General features: G+C 39.6%; 1 protein-coding gene across 7 annotated transcripts in view; it reads left to right on the top strand.

Annotated features, from left to right (window-relative positions):
- LOC138721931 (macrophage mannose receptor 1-like) overlaps positions 1 to 1,194 on the top strand; it is a 31,688-nt gene extending 30,494 nt beyond the window's left edge. For 6 of the 7 annotated variants that reach the window (XM_069859535.1, XM_069859532.1, XM_069859533.1 and 3 more), the window contains one exon: positions 217 to 1,194. In XM_069859535.1, the coding sequence (XP_069715636.1) occupies positions 217 to 416 (200 nt within the window). In that variant the 3' untranslated portion in view covers positions 417 to 1,194. The remainder of the gene's footprint in view (positions 1 to 216) is intronic. The other variant, XM_069859534.1, reaches the window with a different exon arrangement.
- The last annotated feature ends 22,647 nt before the right edge of the window (positions 1,195 to 23,841 follow it).

The raw sequence follows: 23,841 nt of genomic DNA, 5'->3' as shown, positions 1-23,841 counted from the left end.
TAGAGGCATTTCTTAAGTAAATTTCTTTTTTACTAGATTTAATTCTATTTTGTTTAGTTTTGTTAGTAAAAAACCAACAAAACAAAACCAATTACTGACTGAAAATCTACACACTTATTGCATTTGTCTGACTTTTACTGAAAGAAATACCATCCATTACTAAATTCTGAAATCTCTTATGATCAAAGGTGTTAATTTCATTTCATCCACTTGCAGAAGGGAAAATGGAGAAAGTACTTCCTGCCAGCACTATTTGGCTGTTCGTTCTTCTAGCCTTTTCTATAGTTGGAGCTGGAAGTATACTCTATTTCTGCTTGAAGAAGAAAAGACAAAACCTGCTACATATTTCAACAAGAATGAGTGGATCAGAAGCAACTATGGACATCCAAGAAAAAGAGGCACATACAGACATGTAGTGTGACAAAATACCCATATGTTCCAACTAACAAAAACTAGTCCATGAATCCATGAAATCTTATGCCAGCTTTGCATATTCCTATCCAGATAATAGTCTTCTCTCTTCACAGATATAAAGTTTGTAGATTTATATAAATACACACAATTCCAAAATTTCCTCATAAGTGTTAGAGACATTTTGTTTGTTTGTTTAGTTTGGGAATTATACACACATTTTTCACATAAATGAGCATGGCTGAAAAGTTGGCTGCAGATGTGTTAGGAGAAAAGTCAAAAGATACTTACTATGCAATTTTTTTTTTTAACTCAGTGTAGATTCTCCCTTTGGCTCCCATCTTTTCATTATTTTTTCCCTGCTGTATTGATTCAGTGCTATCTAGTGTTTTATTCATGTAAAACCTATTGTATCACCTGCATCTTGAATTAAATACTATTTCCTTAGCGAAAAAAATAGACAGAAAGCTGGAAAAAAATGAAAACACTCCTTTATTCCTACTTCTAGTCTGAAGTTTGGAAATAATTATGCCATTTCCTACAGCCTTGTGCTTTTGTATTATTCTGTAAATATTAGCACTTTTATGCCAGGTTCAAATTAGTAATAATAACGCAACCAAAGATGATCTTTACATTGGGTTTTATTTCACTAATAATGCTTCCAGTATGCAGTGATGTCTCTTTTTAAATCCAAGCACATGTATTAAATGTCTTTCTTACACTGCATTATATAACTTTCCAGTTAAAAGAAATAAAATCCTTGGTGCAGCTTTTGAAAATAAACTCTTCAATTTTTTTTGTTGTAATTTTATTTAGTAACGTAAGGCCTAGATCCTCTTTCAGCTTTTCTTCAATTGCATACAATAGTAGTGTTTCACTCAGCGGACACTTCATTGTTTTGCTTATTTGAAGACACGTATCATCTCTTCTGAGTTATGAAAACACCTTTCTCCAAGGTGAGGGCACCAGGCAACAAGAGGCCTCAGTAAACAAACACACAGAGCAGCAGCCCAGACTCAGTTACCTTAAGGCCTTTTACAACCCGAACGGTTCTATGTTTCTAAGCAGGTCTAGAACAGAGGAGCTTCTACCAAATCTGTAACAGGAAATATTCTCTCTTTGGCCCTTCTGTGAAATCTACAGTCATAATTTCTTACCTTCTTCCTACGCTTAAAGTCCCTAAGGTGCTTAAGTCTTGATGCCCTCCTAAATCCCTCTTTAAAGAGAAAAGAATAACTGGAATAAGTGGTATAGGTAGAAGAGGTTTCTGAATCTGTGCCTGTGCACACTTCTATTACCTCTGTTATTTACCTTTTTCTAGATATCCAGTAAACAATAAAGGCTTCTAAATATTAGAATGGACGTACCTCCTTCCTTAGCTGTTTTTTTCAAAGGCTATCTTAAAACATAGGGCAGCCCTGATAACGTTTCCTCCTAAGCTTTCAGTTTTTTCCTTTGCACGCCTTTTCCGGATTGCTGGATGGACACACATAATTGTACAGCTTTGGCTAAGTTCATGAGTAAGTTTCAACAATCACAGATATAGAAGGACGTCTAAAGAGTGTATGGTTTTTCCCTTTCTCATATATCTGTATGATATGAATTAAACAAGAGACCTAGTAAAAAAAAAACCCAAAACCAAAAACACCCCCCAAAAAAACAAAGAAAAACAAAACCAACCAAAAAACTCTCCCTACAGCTTCTCTTAAATAGAGTTAAAATTAAGTAAACCAAAAGTAAATTTTGCAATTAATGTCCTGAGAACACTGGTAAAGCCCAGAGAGAAAAGCCCTTATATAAAAAGAAATTTCTTGAATTAATATAATAAACCCAGTAAAAGCAACCCCTGTGATAAAGAATCTGTCATTGCTATTTTCAGGAGGAAATAGGAAATAGCTGAGGGGACTTTGGACAAAAATGTGCAGATGAGAAAAACACCACCTGCTTCCCATGGGGCTGACTAGAGAAAAAACCTGTTTCCTGGTATAGGCTGCATAAACCCAGGAATACATAGTTACATTTGCCTTTTGGATGAGTAAATAGTGAAAGTACTTTTCCTGTTCTGTACTTAAAAACAGTATAGTCTGCTGGACCCTATCATATATATATGCACATTTTAGTAAATGTGATAAACTACTACTACCTTTCCAAAAAGAAAAAAGGAAACATCTAATAGAAGAGACTACATTTTTTAAAGTTATTTGTATGTTAATTTTTAAAGTTGGGAGCTCATAGCAGGGGTGTTCTAGTGATTAAGTTCAGCACAGGACCTTCAGAGGAGGAGTGTGGCTGGTATCACCACCACGTGGGAAGCACAGAGAGCTCAAGAATCGGGCTGCTTTTCATGATAGCTATCTGCATTATCATATGTAGTCTTCTGATATAGACACAATATATTCTGATACAGACATGTACAGATGTTTTGTAGTTAGATGGAACATCATGCATGAACAAGAAATGGACAGGATCATAGCAACCTAGTCATAAGCTATGTTCCCCTGCAAGTAACTGAAATGCCACAAAGGCTGATCCAAAGGCCCCAGCTATTACAGAAACAAGAAAGACAGAGAGCAGTGTTGTGAAAACAGCAGTAAAAATAGGTGAGGGCAGAGCGAGCCAAAACAGTGGTACTGGGAAAAGGGCTGAGAGGAGGGCCACAGCCCTGACCAAACCTGCTTGCATCATCCAGGCACTGTCATTGTCAGATATCGCTTGCAGCACAGGACAGCATTGCCATAGCAAGGACAGGCCGTTCAATCTACTGAGCCTCAAACAACTGAACAGCCAGTGAGGCAGAGACCAATGCATCTGAACAGTGACTTCTCTGTGCTTGTCTTTTGGACTGGGTATTGGATATGAGTAAGATATTGGCCGCAAACTCCACGTATTGCTCAGACACAGAAGAGGGCTGAATTGCAGTTGTTTAAACTGCACAGAGCAGAGGAGAACCTTATCCCTTTCAATGCTTAATTTTGCTGTTTCTTCCCAAGTTAGTTGTTTGCATGTTTCCCTTTTCTTTTAAAAAAATCCTCTGTACTTAAAACAACGGACAGTTCAGCGCTTGGGGTAAGAAAAGCACTGCTTATTATGACTGCCTTGGTTTAAATCAGCTTTAGAGTGGAGAAGAAAAGACATCCCAGAACTGTTGCCAAATATAAGTGGGTTTTAGTGGTGTGCATGTGTATTTGTGTAGGATTTTTCCTTTCATTTTCTTAATTAAATAAATCCTGATTCTCCTCATTAGTTTCTGGAGGACACACCACTTCCTCTGCAGCTAGGCTGCAATCATTTTGTTACAGGCTTATGTAATTCAGTAATGGAAATACAGAATCCTTCATCTTCTTGGAGCCAAAGGAGTTTTATTTTTCAGCTGTGGTCACAGAAGAGTTGGCATGATATGGTGTTCAAGGGATGTATGGATGTATGGAATGTCTCAAAATAAGTCAGCCCTTTGCAAACTGATCTTTTCAGTTTTCTGTGCTAGTTTGTTTTTACAAGTGTTAGAACATTTTGTTTCTGATACTTCTGCTGCACAATGGACTAAACTGTTGACAGAATGGAAGATTTTAGTATAGACAAGACTGTTACTGCTAGCTATGGTTGGTTATATGGTTGGTGAATTTTCCTGGCTGCATTTAGCTGAGGCCAATCCAGACAATCATGGCCACAATGGAATGCCTCGAAAGAGAAAGACCCACTGTAGCATCACAGTGAATAGTGAGCCCCTGAAGACAGCAAATGCACTACCCCAATTGATAAAACCCAGTCTTCACTCTTTCCACCCTTCTGGTATCAGTCAAACAACGAATTCTAGAAGCACTCACAAAAAAATTTGTCTTGTCACAGTCCATCAATTATGTACGCACTAGTTTTGTTTAATTAATTTATATTCTGCTACCTGTCTGTTTATTAAAGCCTTTAGAAGATATCAGTGGGCCTACTTTTCTCTTTGCTAACCCTTATAAACTGCTGCATACATCAGACCAGATCAGATCTGAGCCAAGTTGTTTACATACCCTTTATGAATTATATCAAATTCTTAACATGCAAATTCATTAATGCATTGTAAAAATAATTTTCAGTCCTTTGAGTATTGTAAGCATTGTAAACATTAAGAAATACAGAAGTAAATTGTACTATGTTATACCTGAAGGGTTCTTTTTCCATTATTTACCTATTTTAGAGCTTCACACTTGGACAAAGCATGAAGACTGAATGTGTTAAATTACCTATTACAACTGTTATATTTCTACAGATAACCCTCTGTAAGTAAGTTTTGTGGAAATGGTCCCAGGCTAGTTTCAAGTCACACAACATAAAATACTGGACACATTTTCACATAATATTTTCCTCACTTATCATTATACTCATTTGCAATGAGAACATAATCTCCTTCATACATATTCTCATCTATCTAAGACACCTGAAGGGGGTGGAATTAATATCACATAATGCAGACATATCTACCTAAACTAACTCACCCAAGGTCCTCACTGTGGTGAACACAGAGAAATGGGTGCATTGAAGTTCAATTATTTGACCCACGCTACGGACTGATGAGAACCTCTACACTATCACTGACACAGAGAAAGCCTAATCCAATTACCTCCCAGTAAGTGATTTTTGCAGAATCCAATTCTTAGTTGATATCTTCTGCAATCTGGCAAAGCACAGACTAATTGTTTTCTTGCTGATTGGCTTTAATGTCAATAGCTCCAGGCTATTTCAGAAAACCATCAGTCAGTCCCAATAATTTTACACCACACACTCTCCACTTGAAAAGAATTACTTTTGGAAATAAAACTTCTGTTGAAAAAAATATTCTGTCAATTTTATTTTTCTTACTAATTTATGTAAAATAAACTCTCAAGGCAACCATCTGCTTTTGCACTCTCATGAACACTCCCCAGCCCAGTTCCAGAATGAGTGAGAAATCAGAGAATTGTGTCTGGTTATAGCCCTGATATAATTTCTGTATTTAAAATACACCCAGTTCTGCTTCCTTGAGCAGCAGTTGATGTGTACAGTACACCAATGAACCCTTGAGAAAGTTAAGTTGTCCTGAGGATTAGAAATGAGCACTCTGCTGCTTCTATCTCCATCACTGATACATGTATCTGAGGGAAAAAAAACCAGAGCATAGAAGTCTTCTATTAATCTCTGTTTACTAAGAAATTTTCTATTTTTAGTTCAGCTGATTCGGCACAGAATTTATTTTAATTTCTGCAAGCCCCATTTCTGTTCACTGTATCATTGCTTTAGTCATAAATAAATCTTAAATATCACTTAATCATCATTACACATTAAGTTCTTGTATATCTATCTCAGCCACTCCACCCAACACTGTCTTCATACAGTGTTTTAAAGATTGACTTCTTCACTGGCATTGTTGTCTTAAATATTATCTGAGTGCAGAGCTGTCTGCTTGTGTCTGAGGGCCTTGCCTGTGGCACTGGATTCAATGGGATGGGAAGATGTAGGAGTAAGCACTACTCCCCACCACCCTCCTCACCTGCGATGTGCTGGTGCTATGGCAAAGACGGTGGAATAAGTGGCAGGTGCTACCATGCCCACCTTACCTACTTGAATGCCTCAGGCCTTCCTGATGGATCTTCTGTTCACAGCAAGACCACTCCTCACATGCTAATGGGGCACAGACTTGCATTATAAATAGAACTTGCAAGAAAGCAGGAGGCATGCATCCACCACCCTAGTAGGAACGACCTGGAAGAACTACTGGACCATGTGGCCCTGAAGAATTGCTGCTGGAGCAGCTACCAAATGAACCATATGTTCCAGAGAAACTGCAATGGGCCATTTGAGATCTGTTTTTGCAACCTTGGGAATTGCATCTTGGAAGTACACTTAAATATTTCGTTTGTTATTTTGGCTGTGTCCAAAATAAACACTGCATTTGATTTTACCCTGAGAGATTTGTTAGCCTCTAAGTCGTCATGTAGATATCAAACGACCCTCCTCCTTCAACTGTGCAGGCTGGAGAAGGCCCTGAACACTAGTGGCATCTCAGAAGCAGGCCCTGACAAACATATTAAATATTCCTGAATTATGTGGTGTTATTTGCTTGATTGCTTCAAATAATGCCATGCTCTACAAGCGAAAAGTGATTAGAAATGGCTCGTTACTTGAACTGGCACTGTCTGTTCAGAAACTCCCAAATCTCTGATAAGCTGGCTTGCCAACCCTTACACAATATCATTTTCTCCTGTCACTGATCCCAACTAAAAAAATTCTCTTCTTCCTCTCTTGTTCATCTAGATACCTGTAAAAAGTCTCTTGTGGAAGCCACTCAGTTGCAGTTTGAGGGAGATACTATCTAATTTAATAGTGCTGAACCAGGAAAGTGAGAAAAGATATCAAAATAGTAAGTCTCCAGCACAATACAGTAAACTGGACGATCCACTTATTTCCTCTAATTAAGAAAAACCAGTGCCATTTTAATAAACTTTGTCTGAACATTTTTTTTTTTCAGCTATTGTCAGAGGAACATTGGCCACCCACTTCTCATCCTCCAGAATATGACCAAATAATCTCTTAGAAGCTAACTGCTTCCAGTTACTGACAGTAGTGAGAACTATCAACAAGTAGATTATGGCCTCTTTCTTTAAAAATGGAACAGAATAGACTATTTCAGTTAGAAGGGACCTAAAACAATCCTCTAGTCTAACTGCCTAACCAGTTCAGGGCCGACCAAAAGTTAAAGCACGATATTAAGGCCATCATCTAAATACCTCTTAAACAGTGACAGGCTTGGAGCATTGACCACCTCTCTAGGAAGCCTATTACATTGTTTGACAAACCTCTAGGTAAGGAAATGTTCCTAATTTTCAGTCTAAACCACCATTGGTGCAGCTTTGAACCATTCTCTTAAGAAGCACTCTCTCTTCTCCCCTTGTTTTCCTTCTTTGTTGAGATTTTAGGATTAAATTCCAACTTTAAATGTTATAAGGAGACCAAGGTATTACATTACATTTTTTCAGTGAATATTGTATCAAGATATTATGTCAATGAGAGTGGACTGGTTACTGCAGTTACCTAACTAGTCATATATTTGTAGGATACTCTAGAACAAAAATTACTGTACTTCCCAAGACTATCTATTTAGCATATACAGATTTGGAAAAGACACATGGAAAGATATTTAAACATAAATTCTTGATGTAATAATCTCAGCATTTTGGTAAAATACTCAAGATTTTTTTGCAAGATTAATATAAACAGAGAACTAAAGCAAATGATGCATCTTTATGTTCATTAGTGTACAAGCACATTGAAACAATTTTTTTCCTAACTAAACATTAGTTTTCTCCAGTGGGTTTCAGTTGTTCCCAGTTGTTCCTATGTAATTCCTTGTTTATAAGTCTGCTATATATCCAGAGGAAATTATTCAACTTCGTGATTTGATCCCTTAACAGAAACACAACTTGCACAGTTTACATAGTTCCAAAAACGGGCTGAGTCTAGTTCTTGGTATTTTTGCAGAAGCTACAAAATGTAGAAATGTTTCTCCAGCAAGATCATACAGATACTGAAATGACAAGTCTTCAGTGGCATCCCAGTACTCCACAAGCCGGAGATGGAGGACGGGACTTCCAGGGCTGTGATGCCACGAAAAGCCAAACTCAATAATCAGTGCCAATTTGATTATTAAGCAGGTATTCCTTTAATAAAAGGTGCTACAATACACATGGGGTAATCCACCTAATGTGTGCAACTATTGAGACTGTTTACATGACTTTTGTGCTGGTTAAACATGCATATTCGTATAGATTCTGGGAAATGCTGGTTAAACGTACATATCCACATAGATTCCCAGAAACATTTTACACATCCATTGTTTTTCTGGGAACTTATTTAGTTTATCATCCAGTCTTGCATGCACACCACAGTTTCTTTTTGTCTTCAGAAGCCTCCGATGGGCTTTATTTTAGAATCATAGAATCATAGAATCACCAGGTTGGAAAAGACCCACCAGATCATCGAGCCCAACCATTCCTATCAATCACTAAACTATGCCCCTCAGCACCTCATCCACCCATCCCTTAAACACCTCCAGGGAAGGTGAATCAACCACCTCCCTGGGCAGGCTGTGCCAGTGCCCAATGACCCTTTCTGTAAAGAATCTTTTTTCCTAATGTCCAGCCTAAACCTCCCCTGGCAGAGCTTGAGGCCATTTCCTCTTGTCCTGTCCCCTGTCACTTGGGAGAAGAGGCCAGCACCCTCCTCTCCACAACCTCCTTTCAGGTAGTTGTAGAGAGCAATGAGGTCTCCCCTCAGCCTCCTCTTCTCCAGGCTACACAACTCCAGCTCTCTCAGCCGTTCCTCATAAAGCCTGTTCTCCAGCCCCCTCACCAGCTTCGTGGCTGTCTCTGAACTCGCTCTAGAGCCTCAGCACCCTTCTTGTGGTGAGGGGCCATATCTCCTCCTTCACCGTATCTTCTTGGTGAACTCAGGTCTGTCCTTTGTTTGTGCTGTGGGACTGTCCTTTCAATACCTGAATTGTATTGAAACTAGTAAACAAGCTAAACTCCTGTTACAATCACATTCTTTTCTAACTGCAAGATTTGATTGTTATTATTGTTCTTATTATTCTTATTATTGCTTAAGCTAATTCATTCCCTTAACATAATGATTTATTCCTTCCTTCGGCTGACAAGCTTTTATTTCTACCTCCTGGAACCTCAAAGCATCTGAAGGCTTTGGGGAAGGGTCCTCCCCATCCTGGGACACTTTCTAGGTGTCCCCACGCCTCCGGGCCGCAGGACTGACTGCGGCCGAGCGCCCCTGCGGCCCCGGGGTGGCTGTGCCCAGCCGGGGGCGGGGCGCCACCTAGCGGGGACGCGGCACGTCCTGCCGCTCCGCTTCGCCTTCGCCTGCTCGGAGCACACGCGGGTCGGAGCTCTGGGGACAAAGGCGACGCTTCTGGCATCACGGAGACTTTTGTTGTCTTTTTTTTTTTTTTTTTCCTCTCTGCATATGAGTCACCGGAGCTGGAGTTGCCCAGGAATACGGGCTGGGCTCGCGCTGAACGCGGTGCACAGGACCCTGAAACACGTAATCCCGAAGGCAAAAACATCAGCTACAGCAGAGATGAGAGGGAAGAGAGTCAGACTTCATAATGAATCACACCCCTGTACTCAGCATTGACCCTCTGTGCATTTTAGGGCCCCATTGAGGGGCTGTAGCACGTCCGGAGAAGAGCAACAAAGCTCGTGAAGGGTCTGGGGGGTGTTATGAGCACTGACTGAGGGAACTGGGGCTGTTAGGTCTGCGGAATAGAAGGCTGAGGGGAGAACTTCTCTGTCTACTATTTACTGTTGGAACAGGTCCAGAGGAGGGCTACAAAGATGATCCAAAGGGCTGGAGCACCTTCCATATGAGGACAGTCTGAGAGAGCTGAGGTTGTTCAGCCTGGAGAAGCGAAGGCTCCGAGGAGACCTTATAGTGACCTTCCAGTACGTGAAGGGGCTACAAAAAAGCTGGGGAGGGACTGTTCACAAAAGCTTGTAGTGATAGGACCATGGGGAATGGGTGTGAACTGGAGAGGGGCAGATTTAGGCCAAACATAAGGAAGAATTTCTTCACCATGAGGGTGGTGAGGGCACTGGGTTGGTTGCCCAGGGAGGTTGTGGCTGCCCCATCCCTGGAGGTGTTCAAGGCCAGGTTGGATGCAGCCTTGGTCAGCCAGATCTAGTGGGAGGTGTCCCTGCCCATGGCAGGGAGGGTGGAACTGGATGATCTTTAAGGTCCCTTCCAACCCTAACTATAATTCTCTACAACTATCCAAAAAGAGGCTGTAGTGAGGTGGGTGTTGGTCTCTTCTCCCAAGTAACAATTGATAGGATGAGAGGAAATGGCCTCAGCTTGCACCAGGAGAGGTTTAGATTAGTTATTAGAAAAATTTCTTTACTGAAAGACTGGTCAAACATTGGAATATGCTGCCCAGGGAAGTGGTGAATTCACAATCCCTGGAGGTGTTAAAAAGATGTGTAGATGTGGCACTTCGGGACATGGTTTAGTAGGCATGGTGGTGTTGGGCTGACAGTTGGACTTGATGATCGTAAAGGTCTTTTCCAGCCATGATGATTCTGTCATTCCAGGATTACCACTGTAGCTAAAGTTGTCTCTTTCTAGTGTAATATGGTGTGTACAAGTTTTTTCTTCTAGTTCTTATGTTTGACTTGTAAGTGAAGCAGAACTAGCAAAATGCTGATAATTTCATAGAATCATAGAATCATAGAATCATAGAATCATAGAATCATAGAATAGTTTGGGTTGGAAGGGACCTTAAAGGCCATCTAGTTCCAACTCCCCTCTGATGGGCAGACACACCTCCCACTAGATCAGGCTGCCCAAGGCCTCATCCAACCTGGCCTTCTGTTTCTCTTATGTTTCTTTTTTTTTTTCTTTGGTTTTTTTCCTTTGTTTTTTTTTCTTTGGGTTTTGTTTTGTTTTTTTCCCTCAGCAGTCTTGTGGGACCATCTCTAATGTTCCACGTGGACATTTGCCATCATGTAAGCCATTTGGGTCAGTCTGTACAATATTAGTAACAGAGGCCATGTGCATGATTCACTATTGGTTCTGGTAATCAGTTCATTATGTCACAAATCAAAAACTGTGTGTTTCAGCGTCACCCTCACTAATAAAGAGATAAAAATGTGTGTTTATCTCATAGAAGCATTCTCAAGACCAGTTAATTGCTTTTAAATCCTAAAACTGAACCGAAAGTCTACAGAAATGCAAAGAACATTAGCTTATTATCGTTACTGACACAGAACTGACAGGAATTCTCCTGGCTCAGTTTCAAAAACTTGTTTACACACCAGACTTGAGTCTCTTGTGGGTATGAATGTGGCCACTTTTATTTCCAACTTTTTTGCCTTACTGTCAGGATGATCCCTCACTGCATTACTAGTCTTTTTGTAAAGATCCATTTACTGTTTCTGTGGTTTTTCTCCAGACTGTAATGATGTACATTCATTTCTACACAGATTTTTCAAGAAGAAAAATGGAATTACACTTAGAAGCAATATGACTTTGACACATCAGAGAGCATCAGTGTAATTGCTACAGGGCTTCTTTTCTCCAATTTTTCTTGTCTTTTTAATTATTCGCTAAGATGCCTCAACAGATTGAGAGTCTTCAAAGAAAGAAAGTAATAATAATGTTAGACTTCAGTTACCTGCACATAAATTTATATTTATCATACAGATGATCGTGCAGTCAGCATATATACATGTACACACCACTGCTTTTTGGAGTGAAGACTTATAACAGAGGGTGAATCCATTCAAAGAACACAGGCCTTGTACATGATATGGTGTGTGAGACTCACTGTAATATTGATCACTTTCTTTTCAAATATGACATATTTAAGAAGAAAAATGGAAAGAATATCCTAGAAGTTTTTGTACAAGAACTCAAAATTGCTGTTTGCTCTACCATGTAACCTATTTTTGAAATCAACTCCAGTACCAAAGGAATACCAATTCATATATATCACATCAGTCCATAAAACAATCTGAGAGATATCCAAAAGCTGTCTGTACCATGAGAAACATTGATTGCCATGTCAGCACTTCTGTATTTTTTCCCCATAACTGCAGTTACAGGGCAGTGAGCCACTGCAGAAATAATTTCCTAGTGTTACTGAGTAATATAAAGTGGAAAATATAATATTGCATCTAAAGGTTCTATTGGAATTAGAACAAAGCCGTTATTTCACATTATTTCTTTTTTATTCCTCCCAAAAATGTTTGTGGGTTTTATCCTCTAAAGAATATATTAGTAAACACATTTCACAGGTACTAACGTGACTATACAGTTATTTCACTCGGTACATAATGGACCATCAGAAAGGCTTTGCAAGCAATTTGGGTCTGCGTTGCCAGTGACCATCATTGAAAAACTTCCTAGAGTTCAATATGGTTTTAACTATCATCAGAAAGCTTTGGTTTGAAGAATGTTGGTCTGAAAAATGCTAATCTACTCAAACTTTTTCTATATGTTTACACCTTCCAATTTAAAAACTTTCAGATACTGAACTGTACCAATAGAGGAACAAAGAACAGGCGACCGGAAATTGCTCCAAGTCAAAGTGAATGCTGAGGAATCCGTCTATAAAGGGTTCACAGCATTACTACAGCTTCTATGGAAGCGCATACATTCATGTGTACAGTGAATCGATTCAATCAACAGCTGAGAAGCCTTTTTGTAAATGAAGCTTTTCCTCTGCAACCAATACTTGATACTTCCTGCGTGCAGTAGTAAAGAAAACAAAAGTATGGAACACCTGGATTTATTTTTTATACATCTCTCCTCCAGCCAAAGCTTGTATTGATCTCTTGAAAATATTTAGAAGATGTAAGCCTGTCAGCATTGTTGGCATCTCAGAACTGATAGACAGGTAAACCCATAGTATAATTCAACTCCTCTGAAAAGGCTCCTGCATGCTTCAACATGTGTATGCTGTAGGAGAAAATGGAAGGAAAATAGACAGAAAAAGGCTGATGAAAGTAGATTAAAAGATTGCATTGAAGAAATTACTGGGCGTTCCTGAGTCATACTGAAATAATTGCATGTTGTGAACAACGAAGATTGTTTAAATAAATTCTTCTTAAGGTGTTATCCCTACATTTGGCCACAACCTGTTGACTGAAAGGTTTCAATAAATACTAACAAGCCTGACTTAATCACAGACATAACATCCAAGATAAATATTTGTTATTCAATACAAATTATTTTAAAAGAGGGGGAAACACCAAAATTCTTATTAAATCAGACTGTTTTGTTATAACAATGGGAACTTTTTAATTAATATAGCAGTTTACATTTCTAGTTTCATGTTGCCTTTTTTTCCAAACTTCAAAGAAAGATCATATATGTTTCATGTTGAGTAATCAAAGATTATGTGAAGAAATAACTCTTTTATTTTCAGTTGCATAATCGGCTCTCTACCACACTTGCTTTCAGGGGTAATTTGCAATCTTAAACTATAGCTAAATTCATATTTTAGAAACATAATCAAGCTTTCCTGTACATCTGTGGCAAATTCTGCATGACTTCATGATATTTTGAATTTTCTAAAGAATAGTTCTTCTCTTTTGTGTTGAACATTTGGAAATAAAATGTGTTGAGAAGGATAATATGAGATAGGATGTTTACACATAGAAAGTTATTTCAAATTAAAAACTATAGAAGAATGAATTCCAATGTTGCTTGTTTCCTGAGAATGTAGGAACTTCTGAGCCCAGTCGAGGTCTGACTGAAATAGGAAGCCTACATGTTAACAAACCTGTAACCATGTACAGATACTCCCCAAGAAATATATTTCAAATTCCCTGCTGCTGAAAATGGAGGCTTGCCTAATGTAAGCGAGTCTTATTTGTGCTCCTGTGTAGGCTCTGCTCACTCTAGTCAAGTGCTCTGTGCTGCACATCCTGCAGCTTCTATCAGGACTAAATATGACAGATGAGGGATGCTGATGACTTCAAGTCCAATTATTTGTGTGTATCTAGCTGATGTACTTTATCTCTCTTTCCTTGAGCAAATGTCTCAGGGACCGAAGACATCTGTTGTGATGGATTTTTCATGGCAAATGTCAGTCCCAACCAGTGAATTACTTTCTATATGCAAATTGGTTTTGGAATGGCACAAAATGCACTTATGCAAACTCTTTTTTTCAGTGATATTCATCACGATCTTACCAATTCAGCAAAGGGTTCAGTAGTTCTTCTTTTGGCCATGTATAGGTAAACAAAACAAACATGGTTAAAAAGCTTTAGTATCAAATAACTACAATGTTATATTTGACAGATGAACAACTTATGGACAAGTAAATCTTTTGAAATCACACAGTTTAAAGCACTTAATATTTAGTTACATTTTTATTTTTATAGAAGTTTTTTTTACATTAAACATTTATACTGTGCCATTAAAAAAATAATTGAGAATTATTGCCAACCTTAAGTAATCATTATGCAGTTATCATTGCAGTACTTAGTATGTTCAGTAATTTTACTGTTTTATCCCAGTTTTATGTTTGTATTAGAAAAATAGTGGGCAACTGCAAGTGACATTATTGTAAGTAAAAAACCAAAGACAGTTCTTTCAGCTACCATAAATCAGAGAAAGATACAATTAACATGGAGTTCTAAATGCTAAATGCCTTTTGTGGTCAGGTTTGTTCCCTCCTCAAAAGGACTTGAATTTCAGTCTGAGTAGGTTCTTCAGGATAGTGTATTATTGCGTAGGGAGTAACAGTCAAAGTGTAAAGAAGGGAAATTTGTACAGTAAGTCATTTATCTTTGACATTTTCTACTAGTCTGGATTTTTACAGCAACGTTGCAAATCAAATAGCAGAGAAATGAACTGCAGAACTACTACAAATTTGAGATCATGAATATTCATTGGCTCAATTAGCAAATGAATACAGAAATGAAAGCTTAGTAAGTTCTAGTGACAGTTTTGCAGCTGTCTTCCATATTTGTACTGTAGTATGTAATCAAACTCTAAATGAATTCTTTGTCTTGATGATATTTTTGTATTATACTGTTGTCATCCTTAATGTTTCATGTATGGTCCTCTGTGAAACATGATTTAAGACCTCCATTCTTATCAAATTAAATAGCTTCTTTATTAAACTGACGATTATGAAAATGTTTTACATATCTGTTTAAGATTCTTAATCTTCGGTGATATGATCCTGGATGAGTTTCCAATTTTAATCTCTCTCCAGTTTGGAGAGAAGGATGTTGTGGGGGACCATGTCAAATGCTTTCCAGAAATCCAGATAGATTACATCCATTTATTTTTTCCGTGTCCACTGATGTGGTCACCCCATCACAGAAAGCCAGTCCACTGATTGGGTCACCTCATCATAGATTGGTCAGGCAGGACTTGCCCTTGGCAAAGCCATGCTGGCTGTCTTGAATCACCTCCTTGTCCTCCATGTGCTTTAGCATAGCATCTAGGAGGATCTGTTCGACGATCTTTCCAGGCACAGTGGTGAGGCTGACAGATTGGTAGTTCCCTGCATCATCTTTTCTACCCTCTTTAAAAATAAGCAGAATGTTGCCCTTCTTCCAGTCACCAGGGACTTCCCCTGACTGCCATGACTTTTCAAATATCATGGAGAGTGGCTTGGCAACCACATTGGCCAATTCCCTCAGGATTCTGAGACGCATTTCATCAGGTCCCATAGACTTATATATATGTTCAGGTTGCTCATGTGGTCATGAACCTGGTCTACCCCTAGAATGGGAGGGGCTATATTCCCTTGGTCTCCATCTTGCTGTTCATTGACCCAGGAGGAGTGAGTAGAGCAGTTTCCAGTGAAGACTGCGGCAAAAATGTCATTGAATACCTCAGCCTTCTCCTCATCTGTTGATACGAGGTCATCATTTTCATTCATCAGGGGAGTACGCTTCTCTAACCTTCCTTTACTGGTTGACTACATGCCTTTGCAAAAAGTTCCTCCCCATCTTTCTTGTAGGCCCCCTTCAGGTACTGGAAGGCCACTATAAGGTCTTCCCGAAGCCTTCTCTTTGCCAGGCTGAACAACCCCAATACTTTCAACCTGTCCTCAGCAGAGGTGCTCCAGCCCTCTGATCATCTTCATGGTCCTCCTCTGGACCGGTTCCAACAGGTTCATGTCCTTCTTATGTAGGGGATTCAAGAATGGGGCACAGTACTCCAGGTAGGGTCTCATGAGAGCAGTGTAGAGGGGGAGGATCACCTCCCTTGACCTGGTGACCTCACTTCTTTTTGTGAAGCCCAGGATATGGTTGGACTTCTGGGCTGTGAGTGCACATTGCCAGCTTGTGTCAAATTTCTCAGCAATCAGCACACCCAAGCCCTTCTCTGCGGGGTTGCTCTCAATCACTTCCTCCCCTATCCTGTACTAAAATTGTGGATTGCCCCAACTCAGGATTTCCCCAACTTATGAGGTTCACACTGGCCCACTTCTCCAGCTTGTCCAGGTCCCTCCAGATGACATCCCATCCTTCTGGTGTGACAACTGCACCACTCAGCTTGGTGTCATCTGCAAACTTGCTGAAGGTGCACTCAATCTCACAGTCTATATCACCAATAAAAATATTAAACAGCACTGGTCCCAATATGGATCCCTGAGGGGCACCACTTGTCACCAATCTCCATCTGGTCATAAAGCTGTTGACCACTACTTTCTGAATGCAATCATCCAACCAGTTCCTTATCCATCAAGCAGTCCACCTATCAAATCCATATCTCTCCAATTTAGAGAGAAGGATGTTGTAAGGTGCCGCGATTGAGAGACGGGACGAGACTTGAAACGAGCAAGAATGTCAATTTTATTGTGTTCTTAAGACATATTTATACTAGCTACAAGAAGTGTGTCTCAAACCGATTGGTCCCCACACCAAACTAGGCGATCACAGATTGGTCAATACAAAGAAGCCTTTTTCAAACGTACTTCCTTCAGTAACAACAATAGTTCCTCTTATCAAGGTAACTGTCTCGCAACCACAGACACCTGTGCTCATCCTCACGTAGCCAGTACTCTTTTGTTCCTTCTAAACAAAAGCCTTATCTCACTTTTCCCAAGGCCTGCGGCCGACTAATTCCAGCACGTCCAGCACGTCCTCCTTTATCAACTGGTCTCTGCTGGGGGTCTTCCTGAAGCTAGCCAAATCCTGTCCTACAGTAGGGCACTATGCCAAAGACTTTACAGAAGTCCAGACAGATTACAACCCTTGCTTTTCCCACTGATATGGCCATATTATTAATTAAATGCTTAATTAATAATAAGGTGAATATACAGTTAGAGCTTAGGCTCATGGGAACAGCAGCAGGCATCTCCTTTTAGCTTCTGGTTGTGATGAACATGCTGTGGGACAGGAGTCTGAAAAAATGTTCTGTTTTTGCTGCCCTCGCAGTCAACAGTTGTAAGCCTTAGCTTATGTTATGCTGTGTTTATCTACTACCCCCCAACTTGGCACACATTTTTCTTGTGTTGTATTTTAGAGGCAAGCACCTTACAGAATGTGTGGGAGAAAGGCAAAAACCATTTCAGATAACTACGTTTATCCATCAATACCAAAGTTAAGATGACCTACAAAACAATATAATGATTCCAGGAGCAGTGTTAAAGTAAGTAGCTAACTTAATCAAATGCCTGCTACCAGGCAGTTCTGCTAACAAAACAAAAAAAAAAAAAGATAACTTCAGTTTCTGCTGTGCCAGAGTGTGCCATACTGCCAGCATCTTGAGTATTGTTTGATGTTGAGGTCTTCACATCTTGGGAAGCATATGAGATTAGAAAGGTTACAAAAGGAAGTCAAATGATTTAGGGATAAAGGAACTAGTTTATGGGAGAGAAACTAGAAGGAAAATATGTAAATCTGAACTGAAGAAAGCTGATGGGAAATACTGATGATGGCTGCAAAATCTTGAAGGTTGTGGATAAAGTGGATATGTAACTGTTCCTGAATGAATTTTACAGTGCACTAATGGAAACTAATAGGAGATTGGTTTAAAATGGATGAAAGAAAATGCTCTTTTACACAGTTGGTAAATTACAGCAAAGGATCTTATGAAGGCAGGCAGTGCAAAAAGGGTTTGGGAAAATTTGTGGCAATTAGGTTTATAAACATATATTAATAATGGCAACAGTCATGGGTATACTTTCAAACAGCATTTTCTAGTATTGCAACAGAATGCTGACCTAGGTAAAACATTGCTCAGAGCCAGTGATTTTAGCCCTTATGGTTCTCTGGGTATCTTTTTGATTATTCATTTCATTTCCCATCCTTTTCTTTGTAAGGTTTACCTTGCAGTTTGATGCTAATCTCAGTCAAAAAATAATGAAAAATACTGAGCTTTATAAACAGAATAAAATTAACTGAAGTAATGGGTATTTTGCGGGGTTTTCAACAAAACCATGAATTCATCAGAAGATCCATGAGAAGAAAGATAATTTCAACTGCCTCATGACTGTGAATTATGACTAAATTACAGATGATCCTAAGCTAAGTTTTTTACGTCCTGTTAAGAATCTGTGACAAGAGGCACATAGTTGTCTATGCCTTTCATTAGCTAAATACACGGGCAGTTTGATGTGTACCTTTTGAGGGTGTGCCTGCAAAGGCGTGACACCTCTTGATAATATAACTGAGCTCCCCTGCAGTGCAAGTTACATCTTCTCAGATAATAGATTTATTATTGTCGGGAGTATGGCATGTAAGAAAAGCACTTTCTCCTGAGATGGACAGATGGATGGATAAATTTGAAAAAAAAAAAAAAAAAGAGAGAGAGAAATATTTGAGACAAACTGTACCAAGCGAAGCATATGAATTCATAGACTGTTGGTGTTGGATTTTCTTCTGTCTTACTGCCTCCTCATTTATGATTTTCATGGAGAGATGACATTTAACAAGACATCAACATTAATGCCATGGATATTGCAGCATGTTTAACTGAGTCAAAATAACTCCTGAAGTAAGTGATTCTACTTTACAAAACAAATTTGAGAATACATTTCTTCCACATATCATGCATCATATATCATGTTTGAGAATCATTTATTTACTTTATAATTTTAAGTCATACTGAAAAATTTATATTCCTCTGTTGCCAAATAAACTTCAAGGAAAGTTTAAGAGATAAACAAAATCAATCTGGTATATGCATTTGAATATCCATCTCTAAAACTCATCATTCCCTAGCTTAGTATGAAATACAGACACTTGGAACCTGTTCCATACAGCAGAGGGCAGCAGTGGTAAAAAGGGATATCAAGTACGTGATTGCAGTATGTCTACTTTTATCATCTTTAATATAATGTAGCTCTTATGCAAAAATAAAAAAAAACAACCAAACACTATGTCTGTGGCTTTCCTGCATGTAGAGACTAATAAAAAGCTGCTTCTAGCCCTTGTTTTAAGTAGAATGTGCAGGAGTGAAATATCTTTGAGATTTTGTTCCTTCATCAAATGTATTTGAAAGTGGAAAATTTGTTAAAGACTTAGAATAATGGAAGGAGTGGGGGAATTCATACAGAGATGGGGAGGGATTTAACTGGGAAAGTGTATGTGGTGGTACATGTGTCTAAAACAGAGAGGATCTCTTCAGGCTCTAACTGTCAAGGAAGTTGTCATAAATATAATCACAGAGGCTAGAGCACAATTCCTGTCATTCAAATGTTTATTCTAGAATAGGACAGAATAACTGAAAAGAAAGAGGTTTTTTTAAAAAAAAAACAGATGGAAGAGCATTAGTGGGCTTCATGCATATGTTAAAAAGCTTCTGTGGAACTATGTATCAGCTTTTATGGAAAACATTTAGGTCAAAGACCAAAGACTTGTAGGCACATAGAGGGTGTTAACTTTACTGTGAAGTTTGTAAGTTTCTTAAAGAATTGATCAATCAACATACAGCCACATATTTGCATTCTGAAAGATTCAACTCAGCTTTATAGATGTATTAAAGAAGAGATAATATAAAGGAACATGCCAAAAGGGAGCATGGTGGTTTTTTCCCTTTCTTACGCACATATACTTCTCTCTTTCAAAATTACAGTAAAGATCGTCTTTTGTAGGTGTAGCTCAGATTTCTTTTTCTGCGGTGAGAGAGCAAACTGGATTTAATACATACCCAGTTAGAACAGTGTGCAGACAGTCAATATGCCTGTGTTGTTTATTGCCTTAATTGACAAGATTTGCTTTTAGAAAAGTTCAATGTCACTCAATAGGGGACACAGAAACAATACAAAGAGAGTCATCACTCAGAAGATCTGGAGGAAATCCAGTACACTGGATGTTTCCATTCCCCAGATTTTCATCTGAAGTTACATACAGACTCACACTTCCCATTTTTTCACTTTTCCACTGGGTTATGAAGAATCTTAGTTTTCTTACTCTTACATAAATTTGCCTCATCTTCCTCTTTAGTTCTTTTCAGAATTTTTGCAAAAAATGAATATTTGAAATAAAACTCTAGTTAGAAAACCTGCAAAACTCCTTGACAAGAGTTAATTTAAAAATTACCTCAATGCCCTAACACACTGCATACTAATTCACTTAGGCTTTCTTTTTCAAGCTTATGACTGCCAGACATTGATTTGTCCTTTTTGGCTACTTTGGACCTTACACTAGGCTGGAGATTGTATGTTGTTTACTGTAAGCAAGTCTGTCTAATTGTTAATAAATACTTTAAGTACACTTTAAATTCATCTAAGTAAATTGTGAAAACTAGTATTGCACTTTATATGTATGATTTTCCAAACCATGTATGTTTATGTGTGTATGTTTAAAAAGGGCAGTGGGGAAATGAGGGATTATGATAAATATTCTTCTTGAATATGTCAAAAACATTTCCAAGTGTACAGAAAGCAGTGTGAGAGCAAGAACTGCAGCAAGAGCTGACCTGCAGTAGGCTTGTTTAGTATCATACTAAGCAGACAATTTGCTTGAATTACCGTAGACCCTCAGTTCCAGGAAAATTTCTGCCTCTGGTGTTTACAAGCGATTCACATTGAGCACTTAGGGATAAATCCCCAGCATGCATGAGAGCTTACTCAGCTGCTAAACCAAAGTACAAGCACTTGCTCAACAGAGAGTTAGGATTGACTGCTATTCAAGACTACCTGAATAGTTACTGGTATTAGAACTAATAAGAATTTGCCTCATAAATATAACTTCAATCTTTTATATTTTTCAATCTTCTCTTGTTTTTGTTGTTAGAGGTGATTTTCTTGTCCTCATCTGTACAGATGAGACATGAGAAGTGAAGAAGTTTTCTTTAAAAATAATATATATATATAAAGCCTTTATGTTTTTCCGGCACTGTTGAAGGAATTTGTTCAGCACAGGTAAAGGCTTGAAAAGACTTTACAGAGGAGCAATATATACCAATATAGCTGCAGATTGCTGTATTTTGCTTTTTAAGTCGTAACACTCTTACATGGGAGGATTTCTAACTCTCTCTCTTTTCATACACTTTTAGTCTTTTTGTTAGATTTAAGCTGAACATATTATCTCTAGCATTATGTTTTGGACGTAGCATTTCAGAGTTTCCTAAAATTATAGTTACCACAGACTCATCTAAACCCTTATAGCCTAATTCTAAATTAAAGCTCACTGTGACTGATAGAGATAGATTGGTCATTGAACTAAAAGTTGATGCCTTCAGATATCTGTTCATTTCTTAATTTCATATAGTTGTATGTATATATGAATAGTTCTAAACAAAATATACATGGCTGATAGTTTAAAAAGGATAATTCCTTAAAGGTGAAAATAATGATGAGCAAAACTTGATGGGTGGAAGTTTTTAAAAATAAAATAAGAATGATTATTAGCAACTAAGAATGTCTTATTAAACAGAAAAAGCACAAATTCTACACTCATTAAGGAAGGCAAATTAATCTTAAAAAGAAATTTTAAAGAGAAGACACAATAAAAAGAAAAACCTCCTTTTTTTTCAAATGCTCTCTTTCACTCTATAAATTTTCTGAATATAATTTTATAATTTCATAGAATCATAGAATTATAGAATAACCAGGTTGGAAGAGACCCACTGGATCATCCAGTCCAACCATTCCTATCAAACACTAAACGATGCCCCTTAGCACCTCGTCCACCTGTCCCTTAAACACCTCCAGGGAAGGTGAATCAATCACCTCCCTGGGCAGGCTGTGCCAGTGCCCAATGACCCTTTCTGTGAAAAATTTTTTCCTAATGTCCAGCCTAAACCTCCCCTGGCAGAGCTTGAGGCCATTTCCTCTTGTCCTGTCCCTTGTCACTTGGGAGAAGAGACCAGCACCCTCCTCTCCACAACCTCCTTTCAGGTAGTTATAGAGAGCAATGAGGTCACCCCTCAGCCTCCTCTTCTCCAGGCTAAACAACCCCAGCTCTCTCAGCCGCTCCTCGTAAGACCTGCTCTCCAGCCCCCTCACCAGCTTTGTTGCTCTTCTCTGGACTCGCTCCAGAGCCTCAACATCCTTCTTGTGGTGAGGGGCCCAGAACTGAACACAGTACTCGAGGAGCGGTCTCACCAGTGCCGAGTACAGAGGGAGAATAACCTCCCTGGACCTGCTGGTCACACCGTTTCTGATACAAGCCAAGATGCCATTGGCCTTCTTGGCCACCTGGGCACACTGCTGGCTCACGTTCAGTCACTGTCAACCAACACCCCCAGGTCCCTCTCCTCCAGGCAGCTTTCTAGACAGACTTCTCCTAGTCTGTAGCACTGCATAGGGTTGTTGTGCTCCAAGTGCAGGACCCGGCATTTGGCCTTGTTAAACCTCATGCCATTGGACACAGCCCAGCAGTCCAGCCTGTTCAGATCCCTTCGCAGAGCCTCCCTACCCTCCAGCAGATCAACACTTCCACCCAGCTTAGTGTCATCTGCAAACTTTTCGGCACTGGTGAGACTGCTCCTTGAATTCTGTGTTCAGTTCTGGGCCCCTCACCACAAGAAGGATGTTGAGGCTCTGGAGCGAGTCCAGAGAAGAGCAACAAAGCTGGTGACGGGGCTGGAGAGCAGGTCTTATGAGGAGCGGCTGAGAGAGCTGGGGTTGTTTAGCCTGGAGAAGAGGACGCTGAGGGGAGACCTCATTGCTCTCTACAACTACCTGAAAGGAGGTTGTAGAGAGGAGGATGCTGGCCTTTTCTCCTAAGTGACAGGGGACAGGACAAGAGGGAATGGCCTCAAGCTCTGCCAGGGGAGGTTTAGGCTAGATATTAGGAAAAAATTTTTCACAGAAAGGATCATTGGGCACCGGAACAGGCTGCCCAGGGAGGTGGTTGATTCACCTTCCCTGGAGGTGTTTAAGGCACGGGTGGACGAGGTGCTGAGGGGCATGGTTTAGTGTTTGATAGGAATGGTTGGAGTCGATGATCCGGTGGGTCTCTTCCAACCTGGTGATTCTATGATTCTATGAAACTTGCTAAGGGTGCACTCAATGCCTTCATCCAGGTCATTGATAAAGACATTGAACAGGGCTGGACCCAGCACTGAGCCCTGGGGAACCCCACTTGCCACTGGCCTCCAGCTGGAGTTAACTCCATTTACCACCACTCTCTGGGCCCGGCCATCCAACCAGTTTTCCACCCAGGAGTGTGTGCGCCTGTCCAGGCCAGAGGCTGACAGTTTCTCAAGCAGAATGCTGTGAGAAACTGTGTCAAAGGCTTTACTCAAGTCCAGGAAGACCACATCTACAGCCTTTGCCTCATCCAGCAGCCGAGTCACTTTGTCATAGAAGGCGATCAGGGTAGTTTGGCAAGACCTGCCTTTTGTGAACCCGTGTTGACTGGGCCTGATCACCCAGTTCTCTTGCATGTGCTTCATGATAGCACTCAAGATCACCTGCTCCATGACTTTCCCTGGCACTGAGGTCAGACTGACAGGCTTGTAGTTCCCTGGATCCTCCCT

The sequence above is a fragment of the Phaenicophaeus curvirostris genome, chromosome 6, assembly GCF_032191515.1.
Source record: "Phaenicophaeus curvirostris isolate KB17595 chromosome 6, BPBGC_Pcur_1.0, whole genome shotgun sequence".
Classification (NCBI taxonomy): domain Eukaryota; kingdom Metazoa; phylum Chordata; class Aves; order Cuculiformes; family Cuculidae; genus Phaenicophaeus; species Phaenicophaeus curvirostris.
This window is presented reverse-complemented; position numbering and strand designations above follow the sequence as displayed.